The sequence below is a fragment of the Mobula birostris genome, chromosome 23 (genome assembly GCF_030028105.1).
Source record: "Mobula birostris isolate sMobBir1 chromosome 23, sMobBir1.hap1, whole genome shotgun sequence".
Taxonomy (NCBI): domain Eukaryota; kingdom Metazoa; phylum Chordata; class Chondrichthyes; order Myliobatiformes; family Myliobatidae; genus Mobula; species Mobula birostris.
In genome coordinates, this window is record NC_092392.1 from 59,116,292 (window position 1) to 59,130,682 (window position 14,391).

The 14,391-nt window shown below is 43.7% G+C and overlaps 1 protein-coding gene across 1 annotated transcript in view; it reads left to right on the forward strand.

Moving 5' to 3' along the window:
- Positions 1-14,391, forward strand: part of plxnc1 (plexin C1) — a 343,692-nt gene that overhangs the window by 314,031 nt on the left and 15,270 nt on the right. Inside the window, exons 25-27 of the mRNA XM_072241163.1 lie at positions 531-717; positions 7,934-8,040; positions 13,425-13,479. Of these exons, the coding sequence (XP_072097264.1) occupies positions 531-717; positions 7,934-8,040; positions 13,425-13,479 (349 nt within the window). The remainder of the gene's footprint in view (positions 1-530; positions 718-7,933; positions 8,041-13,424; positions 13,480-14,391) is intronic.

Below are 14,391 nucleotides of genomic sequence, written 5' to 3' on the forward strand. Positions count from 1 at the left end.
TTGACTCCTATAACAGAGCCAGCCTTTCTAATTCAGGTCAAGTGTTGCCTCACCTGCAAGGACTGTTTGCGGCCCTGAGTGGAGATGAGAGAAGAGGTGTATGGGCTGGTGTAGCACTTTGACCACTTGCAGAGATAAGTGCCTGGAGGGAGAACAAAGAGGAGGGATGAATGGACATAGGAGTCATGGAAGGAGAGATCCTTGTGGAAAGTGGAGGAGGGGAGGTAAAGATATGTTTAGTGGTAGGATCTCTGGAGATGGCAGGTTGCGGAGGATAATGTGTTGGTTACAGATTGATCTGTGTACTTGACCCAAAACTTTTCTTGTTTTTTTATTTGTCCATATGTCTCAGCTAACCATAGTTTGAACCAAGGCAATTCTACATAAACAGTGTTCTTCAACACATTTATGAATTCTTATTGCAGTTTTCTCATAGCATAAGCGAGGAGTGCTTCATTCATAGTTGTATTGTTGCTCTCTGATGAATTGAGTAATGTGGATCTCACCCTGGTATAATCTTTCTCTTGCAGAAATTAGATGTTTCATTTCAATTGAACACTGAAGCTGACATTGAAAATGATCAGGATAATGATTCCGGTTTTGAATTGGATGTTTTGAACTGCGACACTATAGGACAAGTAAAGGAGAAGATTTTTGAGACCTTCTTCAATAAATATGGTTACTCCCAAAGGTTCCAAAAGGAAGATATTGACCTGGGTAAGATTTCTCGCCATTCTTCCATTTTTATTAGAACAACTGCTGCACAAGCTTATAGTGTTGTTAAGAAGGCATGTGGTGTATTGGCCATCATTAGTCACGGGAATGGAGTTTGTGATCTATGAAGTAATGTTGCAGCTCTATAAAACCCTGGTTACACCACACTTGGAATATCGTGTTCAGTTCTGGTCAACTCCTTATAGGAAGGATGTAGAAGCTTCAAAGAGGAAACAAAGGGGGATTTACCACGATTGGAGAGCATGCTTATGAGGAAGGGTTGAGTGAGCTAGGGCTTTTCTCTTTGGAAATAAAGGAGTATGAGAGGCAAATTGATAGAGATGTACAAGATGATAGGAGGCATAAATTGAGAGGATTTTTTTTCTTTTTTCTCTTTACTTGACCCAAAATTTTTCTTGTTTTTTTATTTGTCCATATGTCTCAGCTAACCATAGTTTGAACCAAGGCAATTCTACGTAAACAGTGTTCTTCAACACAGTTATGAATTCTTATTGCACAGTTTTCTCCTAGCATAAGCAAGGTATGAAAAAAAAAGTAAAAAAACAAAAAAAAAAGTAAACAGAGACTTTTTTCCCAAGGTGGAAATAACTAGTAGAAGGGGCATAGTGGTTAGCACAACACCTTACAATCCAGGCAACCTGGGTTCAGTTCCTGCCGCTGCCTGTCATGAGTTGGTACGTTCTCCCCATGGGTTTCCTCTGGGTGCTCCGGTTTCCTTTCAGTCCAAAGACATGCCACTTGATAGGTTAATAGGTCACTGTAAATTGTCCCATCATTAGGCTACAGTTAAATCGAGGATTGCTAGGCAGCGCAAATCGAAGGGCCAGAAGAGCCTATTCTGACCTGTACCTCAATAATAATAATAACTTAAGGTAATTGCAGGAAAGATTGAATGGAGGATGTCAGAGGTGGCGGTAAAGGAAGATATATTGGGGACATTTAGGAAACTCTTAGAGAGGCACATGAATGATAGAAAAATGGTGGGCTATGTAGGAGGGAAGGGTTAGATTGATTTTAGAGCAGGTTAAAAGGTTGGCACAACATTATGAACTGAAGGGTCCATACAGTGATCTATGCTCTATGTTCTAACTCCAGCACAAAATCAGAAGTGAACACTGACGCACTGACCTACATTGGTTACTTGAGCAATCTCTAGCCTCTGATCACTAGTTTTATATCCGGTTAGATGACCTGATTGATTAGGAGTGGAGTTATGAATTATTCCCACTGAACAAGTTAATCACACCTCGGAGTGTTACAAAGGCTAAAACAAAAATGGTGCTGAAAGAGCACATTGGGTCAAGCAGTGTCTGTGGAGGCAAAGGTGTAAGTTGATGTTGCAACCCCCAACATCAGAACTGAGAGGAAACAGGAAAGTTGCTGATGCGTAGCGGTATGTTGGGAGCAGGGGTGGGTGGGATAGTTTCTGGTAGTTGGTAGGTGATAGGTGGAACCAGATGAGGAGGGGTGATGGGTCGATGGAATCAGTTGAATGAGTGGGGTGGAAGGAGAGTTAAAATAACAAGCAACTGGAAGCTGGAGTTGATCACTGCAGACAGAGCACTTGCGCTCCACTAAACAGTTGCCTCGTCTACAATTTTTTCACTACAGCTTGGGTCTGGTTAAAAGAGCTGGAGGTGAATCTTTGTCACTTCTGGACTGCCTATTTAGGACCTTGGCTGATGGTGAGAAAGGAGATGAAGAGACAAGTAATACCTCCTACTATCCTCAAGTTCACCTGGACATCTCTGACACTTCTTTTTCAGGATCTTTCTGTCTCCATCTTATGAGACAGTCTGGTTATTGTTATCCTCAAGAAACTACCAACTCTCATGTCACACCTACTTGTAAAGATGCCATAAATTTTCCCAGTTTCTCCACCTCCTCCTTATATGTTCTGAAGGTGAGGCCTTCTACTCTAAAGCTTCTGAAATGTCCTTCTTCTTCTAGCGTAGAGTTTTCCCTCTGCTATAGTTGGTGAAGCCCCACATGGGATGGCACAGTGGTGCGGCAGTAGTGCAGTGCCTTACAGCACCAGTATTAAGATCATAGTTGGATAACCGCCACAGTCTGTAGGGAGTTTCTGTGTTCTCCCTGTGATCGTGTGGGTTTTCTCCAAGTGCTCTGGTGTCCTCCCACTTTCCAAAGATCTACAGTCAGAGTGAGTTGTGGGCAGAAGCAGAGTAGCACTTGCAAGCTGCCCAGCACAACCTTCGCTGATTTGATTTGACACCAATGGCACATTTCACTGTGTTTCAAAGTACACATGACAAATAAAGCTCATCTTTGATCATTAATGCCATGTACTTGCCACATTTCCCACACGTCTGCTCTGACCACCCTTACCCCCTCCCCCAACCCTATCACAGGCAGAACAGCAATGGAGTTCTCCTGGTCCTCATTTTTCACCACATCCAATACATCATCCTCCATCGTTACCACCAACTCCAATGTGATCCCATAATTGGTCATATCTTTCCTTCTCCCCAACTTCCATTCCTGCTCACTACCCATTGTTTACCAGGGAGACTGTTCCCTTTTGGATTCCTTTCCTGCTCATCCACCCCCTCCAATTTCCCCCCCTACCCTGTTTTCTCACCTCCATCCAGAGACCTAAACAGCTCCCTGCCTCTCCTAAGAAGAAACAAAGATTCACCTGCACTTTTCTAACCTGGCCTATTGCATTCAGTGTTCATGCTGTGGCCACCTCTATATTGGTAAAACCACGTGTAGATTCACCATCATCAGTTTGAGCTTTGACTGCCATGGCCCACACACTCCTGTTTCAGGTCAAGTGGATCAATTCATTGGTATTCATTTCCAGTTCTCTGGCTGCTGTCTCCATCCTTATTTGTCTTTGTCTTCCTCTTGCTTTCTTCCCTTCAATCTTTCCCATAATTACCGTGCATTTTGACTCCTCTTTTCTAATCACATGTCCAATGAAGTTACATTGTCTTTTCATGATCTCATACATTATTTCTCTTTTTGTGTTTGCTCTGTTCATGACATCCTCGTTAGATATTCGTTTCGTCCATGATATTCTTTGCGTAGATTAGGTGACCATTTTGTGGAGCATCTGGACACTGTCCACAATGGCCCATTCAAGCTTCCAGTTGCATATCATTTTATCTCTCCTCTCCTTCTCCCCTTCCCTCAAGTGACTCCATCATTCCCTCCCAGTCTTGTTGCACCCATCACTTGCCAGCCTCGGTCCCACTGCTACCATGCCCAAGGTGCTACGTACTGTACCAACTATCTTTTCTGTTCCCTCTCCGCCCTGATGCAGAGTCTCAACCTGGAATGTCCTTTTGCCAGCAATGATGGTGGCTGTTCCAGTCATTTATTGTCATTCTTCAGTACACAAGTATAGAGGAGAGCAAAATGATTGTTACTCCAGATCCAATGCAGCATCAAAAAACACAATAAGCATAAAAACGCAATTAATATAAATATGAAACATCGTATAAAGCCCAATGTATAAGTAACTGTTGAGTGTGGCCGTATATACACAAGATTAGCTTCTATACGTTGGCTGACCTTATGTTAGGTACAGGAGTATCTGTACGTACGTTGACTCTGACAGGAAATGATAAAGCAGTGGTGACGGCGAGTCTGCCGGGGTGGGTTAACGTGTGGAGGTGCTGATCGGCCTGACGACTGGAAGTAACTGTTTTTGCATGAATGCTGTGAAGCCTGGGAGTGGGACAAACAGACCACGAGTATGATGGATGGGAGCATTCATGATATTGCTGGCCTTTTTCCGACACCTTTCTGTATCTGTGTTCTTGATGGTGAGTAGGCAGGTGCCAATGATGTCTAGCTATTTCAACTACCCACTGTGAAGCCCGATTGGTTGTAGAGTCTAGATTACAGCATATTTCTTTTTGACTGGTATTATAAAGGCCTTTATTACTAAATATATAGAAGTTAAAACAATAATTTACATTCCAATCATACCTTTAACTTAGCAAAACTATCTAAAGACAGTCCCTCTTCAATCCTTTCTATGTCCATGGTATCCTTCCATATTTACCTTTACTATTTCTGTAACAGCTTTCAGAGTTGCTTACTTTTATTCTGGGAAAACTATGTGACAAAAATATTACAACTGAGCCATGTAGCAGGAAATTATGAGATATTATCGAAGAGGTTGTGTGGAGAAGTTAAGAGACTTTGAATCATGAATACATAGAGCACTACAGCACAGAATCAGACCCTTTGGCTCATCTAGTCCATGCCAAATTATTATTCTGCCTAGTCCCATCAACCTGCACCAGGACCATAGTCCTCCATATCCCTCCCATCCATGTGCTTACCTAAACTTCTTTTAAATGCTGAAATCAAACCTGCATCCATTACTAACGCTGGAAGCTCGTTTCACACTCTCACCTCCCACTGAGTGAAGAAGCTCCCTTTAAATATTTTGCCTGTTACCCTTAACATATAGCTCTAGTTCTAGTCTCATTCCACCTCAGAATCTCCCTTTATACTCACCATTCAGGGAATAAAGTCCTAACCTAGTTAACCTTTCCCTATAGAACATAGAATAGTACAGCACAGTACAGGCTCTTCGGCCCACAAAAAATTCCTAACGTAGTTAACTTTTTCCTATAGAACATAGAACATAGAATAGTACAACACAGTACAGGCCCTTTGGCCCACAATGTTGTGCCGACCCTTAAACCCTGCCTCCCATGTAACCCCCCACTTTAAATTCCTCCATTCCTATAACTCCTTAAGGTTGTTATAGCTGGGGGTGGTAATGGGGACAAGCTCCCACTACCTATTGAATGCTCCCAGTTGCGTGCACCTCAAATAGCCTCTGACAACCAAGTCCTACTCCTGGCCTTCAGGTGTGGCTTAGCTACTAAACCCAATGGAACCGTTTCTACTGACAGGAGAAGGGGCAAAGGTGGGTTACTGGTGCCTTAAAACCAGTCGCTTCAGGCAGCTGGGGCTCGTCAGCCATGGTTGGCAGCTCATCTAGGAGAAGGAAAACTCTGATCTCAAATCTCCGCTGCCTTGTGGCTCCACCCACTCATTGGGAAGGCTTTGGGAGTAAACCCAAGCGAAAAGTCCGGAGCCGGAGACCTTAGGGTAGCCCTACGTTGAGTTCAATGCTGACTGGCAACTCCTGCGACACTGCTGGTACCAAACTGTATCGGTCTCTGCTGTTCCTACGGGTTCATCAGATGCCTGGAGAGGGAGAGCTTGCTACATGGGCAACAGCTTGCTCTCCATATCGTACTGCCCAGGCTTGTGTATCTAGACAGCTACGACACAATATCCATGGTTAACTCTGACGGGGCCTCAGATAACTCAGGTCCCAGCAAAGTCCTTGTAAGTGTTCTCTGTACACTTTCAATCTTATTGAGTCTTTCCTGTAGGTAGGTGACCAGAACTGCACACAATACTTTAATTAGGCTTCTTCATTGTCTTATAGATCTTCAACATAACATCCCAACTCCGGTACGCAATGCTTTGATTTATGAAGGCCAATGTGCCAAAAACCCTCTTTATGACCCTATCTACCTGTGACACCACTTCCAAGGAATCAGGGATCTGTATTCCCAGATCCCTCTGTTCCACCACATTCCTCTGTGCCCTAAAATTCACTGTGTGAGTCCTACTCTAGTTTGTCCTACCAAGATGCAAAACCTGACACTAAATCCCTTCTGCCATTTTTCAGCCTATTTTCCCAGCTGGTCCAAATTATTTTGTAAGCTTTGATAGATAGCCTTGTTGTCTACTAAGCTCCTCATCTTGAAGTCATCCACATATTTGCTGATCCAGTTTACCACATTATCATCCAGATCGTTGAAATACAATACAATGCAAAAGTTTTATATAGCTAGAGTGCCTATGACGTTTGCACAGTACTCTGTCTGTCAACATGGAGCAGAAAGCAAGTTTGTAAATCTGCCGGGAGCGAAGGATGTTGAGAATGGCGATGGTGGAGTACCGCAGAAGAGTGTAGGGCAGGTAGTGGAAGAGTGTCTGGGCTGGGGGGTGGCGTGGATACAGGCACACCCAGTCCTGAGCCAGCAGGCAAGATCGTTTGATTCCAAACAATTTGTTATTGATCATTATGGAATGTCTTTCTGATACTTCTCACTCCCTCTCCTCTCCCTTCCCAGTCAGTCTACGATAGAGACCCATATCAGGATCAGGTTTATCATCAGTCACATATGACATGAAATTTGTGGGTTTACTCGCAGCAGCAGTACAGTGCAATACGTTAAATTACTACAGTACTGTGAACCCTAGTTATATATATATGTGCCTAAGACTTGTGCACAGTACTATAGATAACAATTTACAAAGGACCTAGCGCACACCACTTATCACCAGCCTCAGAAACTCATGACCCAGGTAATCCTATCCCCACCCACAACTCCTCCCATTCAGGAGAGTCCCACCACATACCCAGATTCTTTCTTGCTGACCATTTCCCCTTCTTCATGATGCCTGTTCTTGCTGAAAATGGAGTTACTGTGCTTAGACAGGAATAGCCTGGGCCTAAAACTGAGGACAAATATGGCTTGCACTCCTCCTGTCTTAAAAAAAATTGTAAAGCCAAGTTCTTGGTTAAGTTCTGTGATATAACACAATCTGTCATTTTTAAAGCACCCTAGGGCTATTAAAACAACTTCACACCATCTTTTTGGAAAGGACAGTTTGCTGGGTGGGCCGTGTCTGCAATGATTCTCCCTGTCCATTTTTGTCCTGGACACACACAGGTCCTGCAGTGATGGTAGACTGCAGCCAGTGACCTGTTCTGCCGACCTGAGAGTTCACGGTAGTTTTTGTATATTGTGGTGGATGCTGCACCAGACCAGACAGTAATGGCTGATGTGAGCATGCTCTCTGATGGCAGTGTAGAATTGTACCAGTATGTTCTGGCGAAGATGGGGTTTTACCACTGCCTCACAAAGTACATCCTCTGCTGAGCCTTTTTGATAATAAAATTCATTTCAAAGAAATTATTTTATTTCAATACTACCTTAAAACAACTATAACACACTTTATCTCATTTATCCTGAAATGTGAATTGTTTTGCTTTTGAGAATGAATAACAATAATTTCAAACAATGTTTATGTTGCTGCTTATTTATAACACACACGTTACTCTTAAAATAGATTTTGATCTGAATATGACCAGTTAGTGATCACTTTACCAATTCTGTGTTTGCTCCAGAGCATGTTATGAATGGAACACACCGAAGACTACTACAAGATATTGATCAGACAACACAAATCCTTGAAGCTGATGTGAAGAAGATAAACACTTTGAGTCATTATTGCGTATGTTGAAGATGTAATGCTGAGGCTTTATAAGGCATTGGTCAGACTGCACTTGGACTATTATGAGCTTCTTTACGAGAATGACCCTGGGAATGAAAGGGTTAACATATGAAGAGCATTTGATGGCTCTTGGCCTGTACTCACTGGAGTTTAGAAGAACAAGAGTGGATCTCATTGAAACCTATCGAATATTGAAAGGCGTGGATAGAGTGGATATGGAGAAGTTTCCTACAGTGGTAGAGTCTAAAACTAGGGGGCACAGCTCAGAATAGGAGAATGTCCCTTTATAACAGAGAAGAGGAGGAATTTCTTTAGCTAGAGGATGGTGAATCTATGGAATTGTCACTGACAGCAGTGTAGGCCAAGTCATTGGGTATATTAAAAGTGGCGTTCGACAGTTCCTTAATTAGTAATGGTGTCAAAGGTTACAGGGAGAAGGCAGCAGAATGGAGTTGAGAAGGATAATAAATCAACCATGATGGAATTGCACAGCAGAACCAATTGGCTGAATGGGCTAATTCTGCTCCTGGTCTTAGGAGGTCTATATAATTCATCAGCCACTTTTAATTTGCAGCACATCTTCAAAGGAACTAAGTAGAATCTGATGTGGGGGCACAGGTAGGAGGGGTGAAGAGATGAAGGGAGGAGATTGAAAGGTTATGGGGAGAGGAGAACAGATTATGGAGGGGAACAAGTGGTAGAGATTTGGGGAAGAATAATGAGTACAAGTTTTGAGCAAAAATGTAGGAATGGCACTCAAGGAGAAGAGATCAGAGGAATGAGAGCAGGTTACCAGAGAAAGGAAAGAGGAGGTTATGAGAAGAGGCGAGAGACTGGATTGATGGGAAGGGAGTGGTTTAGAACATAGAACATAGAATAGTACAGCACAGTACAGGCCCTTCGGCCCACAATGTTGTGCCGACCCTCAAACCCTGCCTCCCATATAAGCCCCCACCTTAAATTCCTCCATATACCTGTCTAGTAGTCTCTTAAATTTCACTAGTGTATCTGCCTCCACCACTGACTCAGGCAGTGCATTCCACGCACCAACCACTCTCTGAGTTAAAAACCTTCCTCTAATATCCCCCTTGAACTTCCCACCCCTCACCTTAAAGCCATGTCCTCTTGTATTGAGCAGTGGTGCCCTGGGGAAGAGGCGCTGGCTATCCACTCTATCTATTCCTCTTATTATCTTGTACACCTCTATCATGTCTCCTCTCATCCTCCTTCTCTCCAAAGAGTAAACCCCTAGCTCCCTTAATCTCTGATCATAATGCATACTTTCTAAACCAGGCAGCATCCTGGTAAATCTCCTCTGTACCCTTTCCAATGCTTCCACATCCTTCCTATAGTGAGGTGACCAGAACTGGAGACAGTACTCCAAGTGTGGCCTAACCAGAGTTTTATAGAGCTGCATCATTACATCGTGACTCTTAAACTCTATCCCTCGACTTATGAAAGCTAACACCCCATAAGCTTTCTTAACTACCCTATCCACCTGTGAGGTAACTTTCAGGGATCTGTGGACATGTACCCCGAGATCCCTCTGCTCCTCCACACTACCAAGTATCCTGCCATTTACTTTGTACTCTGCCTTGGAGTTTGTCCTTCCAAAGTGTACCACCTCACACTTCTCCAGGTTGAACTCCATCTGCCACTTCTCAGCCCACTTCTGCATCCTATTAATGTCTCTCTGCAATCTTTGACAATCCCCTACACTATCTACAACACCACTAACCTTTGTGTCATCTGCAAACTTGCCAGCCCACCCTTCTACCCCCACATCCAGGTAGTTAATAAAAATCACGAAAAGTAGAGGTCCCAGAACAGATCCTTGTGGGACACCACTAGTCACAATCCTCCAATCTGAATGTACTCCCTCCACCACCACCCTCTGCCTTCTGCAGGCAAGCCAATTCTGAATCCACCTGGCCAAACTTCCCTGGATCCCATGCCTTCTAACTTTCTGAATAAGCCTACTGTGTGGAACCTTGTCAAATGCCTTACTAAAATCCATATAGATCACATCCACTGCACTACCCTCATCTATATGCCTGGTCACCTCCTCAAAGAACTCTATCAGGCTTGTTAGACATGATCTGCCCTTCACAAAGCCATGCTGACTATGACACAATCTGCCCTTCACAAAGCCATGCTGACTGTGACACGATCTGCCCTTCACAAAGCCATGCTGACTGTGACACGATCTGCCCTTCACAAAGCCATGCTGACTATGACACAATCTGTCCTTCACAAAGCCATGCTGACTATGACACGATCTGCCCTTCACAAAGCCATGCTGACTGTGACACGATATGCCCTTCACAAAGCCATGCTGACTGTGACACGATCTGCCCTTCACAAAGCCATGCTGATTGTGACACGATCTGCCCTTCACAAAGCCATGCTGACTATGACACGATCTGTCCTTCACAAAGCCATGCTGACTGTGACACGATCTGCCCTTCACAAAGCCATGCTGACTGTGACACGATCTGTCCTTCACAAAGCCATGCTGACTGTGACACGATCTGCCCTTCACAAAGCCATGCTGACTATGACACGATCTGTCCTTCACAAAGCCATGCTGACTATGACACGATCTGCCCTTCACAAAGCCATGCTGACTGTGACACGATCTGCCCTTCACAAAGCCATGCTGACTATGACACGATCTGCCCTTCACAAAGCCATGCTGACTATGACACGATCTGCCCTTCACAAAGCCATGCTGACTGTGACACGACCTGCCCTTCACAAAGCCATGCTGACTGTGACATGATCTGTCCTTCACAAAGCCATGCTGACTGTGACACGATCTGCCCTTCACAAAGCCATGCTGACTATGACACGATCTGCCCTTCACAAAGCCATGCTGACTGTGACACGATCTGCCCTTCACAAAGCCATGCTGACTATGACACGATCTGCCCTTCACAAAGCCATGCTGACTGTGACATGATCTGTCCTTCACAAAGCCATGCTGACTGTTAGGAAAAGGGAAAAGAAGTATAGGGAAGAAGAGGCTATGGGGAAGGGAAGAGGGGATGATAGGAAAATGGTATAGAAAATTCCCAAGGCATTCTTCAATTATGTGAAGAACAAAAGAATGACAGGAGTGAAGGTAGGACCGATTAGAGATAAAGATGGGAAGATGTGCCCGGAGGCTGTGGAAGTGAGCGAGGTCCTCAATGAATACTTCTCTTCAGTATTCACCAATGAGAGGGAACTTGATGATGGTGAGGACAATATGAGTGAGGTTGATGTTCTGGAGCACGTTGATATTAACGGAGAGGAGGTGTTGGAGTTTTTAAAATACATTAGGATGGATAAGTCCCCAAGGCCTGAGGGAATATTCCCCAGGCTGCTCCACGAAGCGAGGGAAGAGATTGCTGAGCCTCTAGCTAGGATCTTTATGTCCTCGTTGTCCACGGGAATGATACCGGAGGATTGGAGGGAGGCAAATGTTGTCCCTTTGTTCAAAAAAGAGTAGGGTTAGCCCGGGTAATTATAGACCTGTGGTGGGAAAGCTGTTGGAAAAGATTCTTAAAGATATGATCTATGGGCATTTAGAGAATCATGGTCTGACCAGGGACAGTCAGCATGGCTCTGTGAAGGGCAGATGGTGTCTAACGAGCCTGCTAGAGTTCTTTGAGGATGTGATCAGGCATATAGATGAGGGTAGTGCAGTGGATGTGATCTATATGGATTTTAGTAAGGCATTTGACAAGGTTCCACACGGTAGGCTTATTCAAAAAGTCAGAAGGCATGGGATCCAGGGAAGTTTGGCCAGGTGGTTTCAGAATTGGCTTGCCTGCAGAAAGCAGAGGGTCATGGTGAAGGGAGTACATTCAGATTGGAGAGCTGTGACTAGTGGTGTCCCACAAGGGTCTGTTCTGGGACCTCTACTTTTCATTTTTATTAATGACCTGGATGTGGGGGTAGAAGGGTGGGTTGGCAACTTGGCAGACGAAACAAAGGTTGGTGGTGTTGTGGATAGTGTAGAGGATTGTCAAAGATTGCAGAGAGACATTGATAGGATGCAGAAGTGGGCTGAGACGTGGCAGATGGAGTTCAACCTGGAGAAGTGTGAGGTGGTACACTTTGGAAGGACAAACTCCAAGGCAGAGTACAAAGTAAATGGCAGCATACTTGGTAGTGTGGAGGAGCAGAGGGATCTGGGGGTACACATCCACAGATCCCTGAAAGTTGCCTCACAGGTAGATAGGGTAGTTAAGAAAGCTTATGGGGTGTTAGCTTTCATAAGTCGAAGGATAGAGTCGTGAGGTAATGATGCAGCTCTATAAAACTCTGGTTAGGCCACACTTGGAGTACTGTGTCCAGTTCTGGTCGCTTCACTATAGGAAGGATGTGGAAGCATTGGAAAGGGTACAGAGGAGATTTACCAGGATGCTGCCTGGTTTAGAGAGTATGGATTATGATCAGAGATTAAGAGAGCTAGGGCTTTACTCTTTGGAGAGAAGGAGGATGAGAGGAGACATGATAGAGGTATACAAGATAATAAGAGGAATAGATAGAGTGGACAGCCAGCACCTCTTCCCCAGGGCATCACTGCTCAATACAAGAGGACATGGCTTTAAGATAAGGGGTGGGAAGTTCAAGGGGGATATTAGAGGAAGGTTTTTTACTCAGAGAGTGGTTGGTGCGTGGAATGCACTGCCTGAGTCAGTGGTGGAGGCAGATACACTAGTGAAATTTAAGAGACTACTAGACAGGTATATGGAGGAATTTAAGGTGGGTGGTTATATGGGAGGCAGGGTTTAAGGGTCGGCACAATATTCTGGGCCAAAGGGCCTGTACTGTTCTATGTTCTATGAGATTAGAGAGAGAGAATAAAACAATAGAAGAGGAGACGCTGAGGTTCTGGGAAGTGGGTGTTAAGGGAAGGGAAGAGGTGGTTATGGGTAAAGAGAAGTGGAGGTTATAATGAGGAAAGGAAGAGATGGATCTACAAGGAAGGGATGGAGGTGATTGCAGGATGAGGAGGGAATGAGATGCTGTGTGGGAGGAAGTGTAGGTAATGGGCACAAGGTGAACAGGTGGAGGAGGCTTGGCAGTCTATTGAGAAGCAATCAGGTTATGTGGCGAGCAGGGACGAGTGTGAGAACAGATTAAGAAGGGAGGGAACAACAAGGTTATTAAAGGAAAGGTAAGGTGAACTAGTGAATTGGTGGGAAAGGTGATGGAAGAAGACGGAAAACGGAGAATGAAGGGAGGAGAGTTAGAGAGGAAGTGTATTGGAGACAGAAATAAGGTTTTGTGATAATAGGTTATGAGAGCAACATGGGGAAATAAATGATGAGAAATGAAGTGCTTATATAGTTAACACTGTCAGTAACCATTCATTCTTACAAACTATTCAGATTCCAAATGGAGCATCAGTAGTTGTGGTAAGAAGAGCAAAAGATTCAAAGCCAGGTAAAATATACTATCATTAATCTTCAAAATAATTGGTTATGTCTCTTGAATCTCAATAAATATTTCATCAAATAGCTCATTAAAGGCTATGAAAGTTTCACTTCCTGGGAGTGCTACATGAAAATTTAAAGAAGTGAACTGTTGTGCTTCTGGTTAGTGTCGTAAAACCTCAGTTGGAAGTATGCCTGGGGAAAGCATTAATGATATTGTCATAGAGTTGTACAACACAAACAAACTCTTCAGCTCATGAGCACTAATCTATTCACTCACATTAGGTCCAGGTAATAACAAGCCTTTTATGCCTTATCCTTTGTTCGTAAAGAATTTTGGATATTCTAAATAGAATTTAATTCTAAATCTTCACTTTCTTTAAAATTTGATCCTAACTGAGGTAATGCTATGTCTTTTCCATGCCTTGTTGCTTTGTTGCCCTGACTGCAGCCAGATTCTACCTTCTAGAATGGGATTAGAGTAACCTACTGACCAGTCCAAGTTCCATTGGAATGTACCTTTCCTTGATAAAGACAGATGAACTAGGTGTGACAGAAAAGTGACAGTTTTCTTGGTCATAATTCAGACACAAACCCATAAATTGCTCAAATTTCATTTGCAATTTCAATTTTGTAATTTGGCACGGTGGATCTGAGCTCTCAGACTTTGGATTCTTAGTCTAGTAGCAGAAGCACAATGCTGCCAGCCCTATGTACGTTAGATTGTGTTGTCTATTCTGAAAATAAGTTGAGTCCAAATTAAAACTGCTGTGGCAGGCTAACCAAAGAGTTTGAAACAGTTATATTGTCTGATATATATCTAAAACACATAAATATCCAACAGTTAGAAATGGGATTGAATATTCCTTATTCATCAAAAGATTTGAACCTGGGAACTGATATCTCTTGCCTTTAATACAAA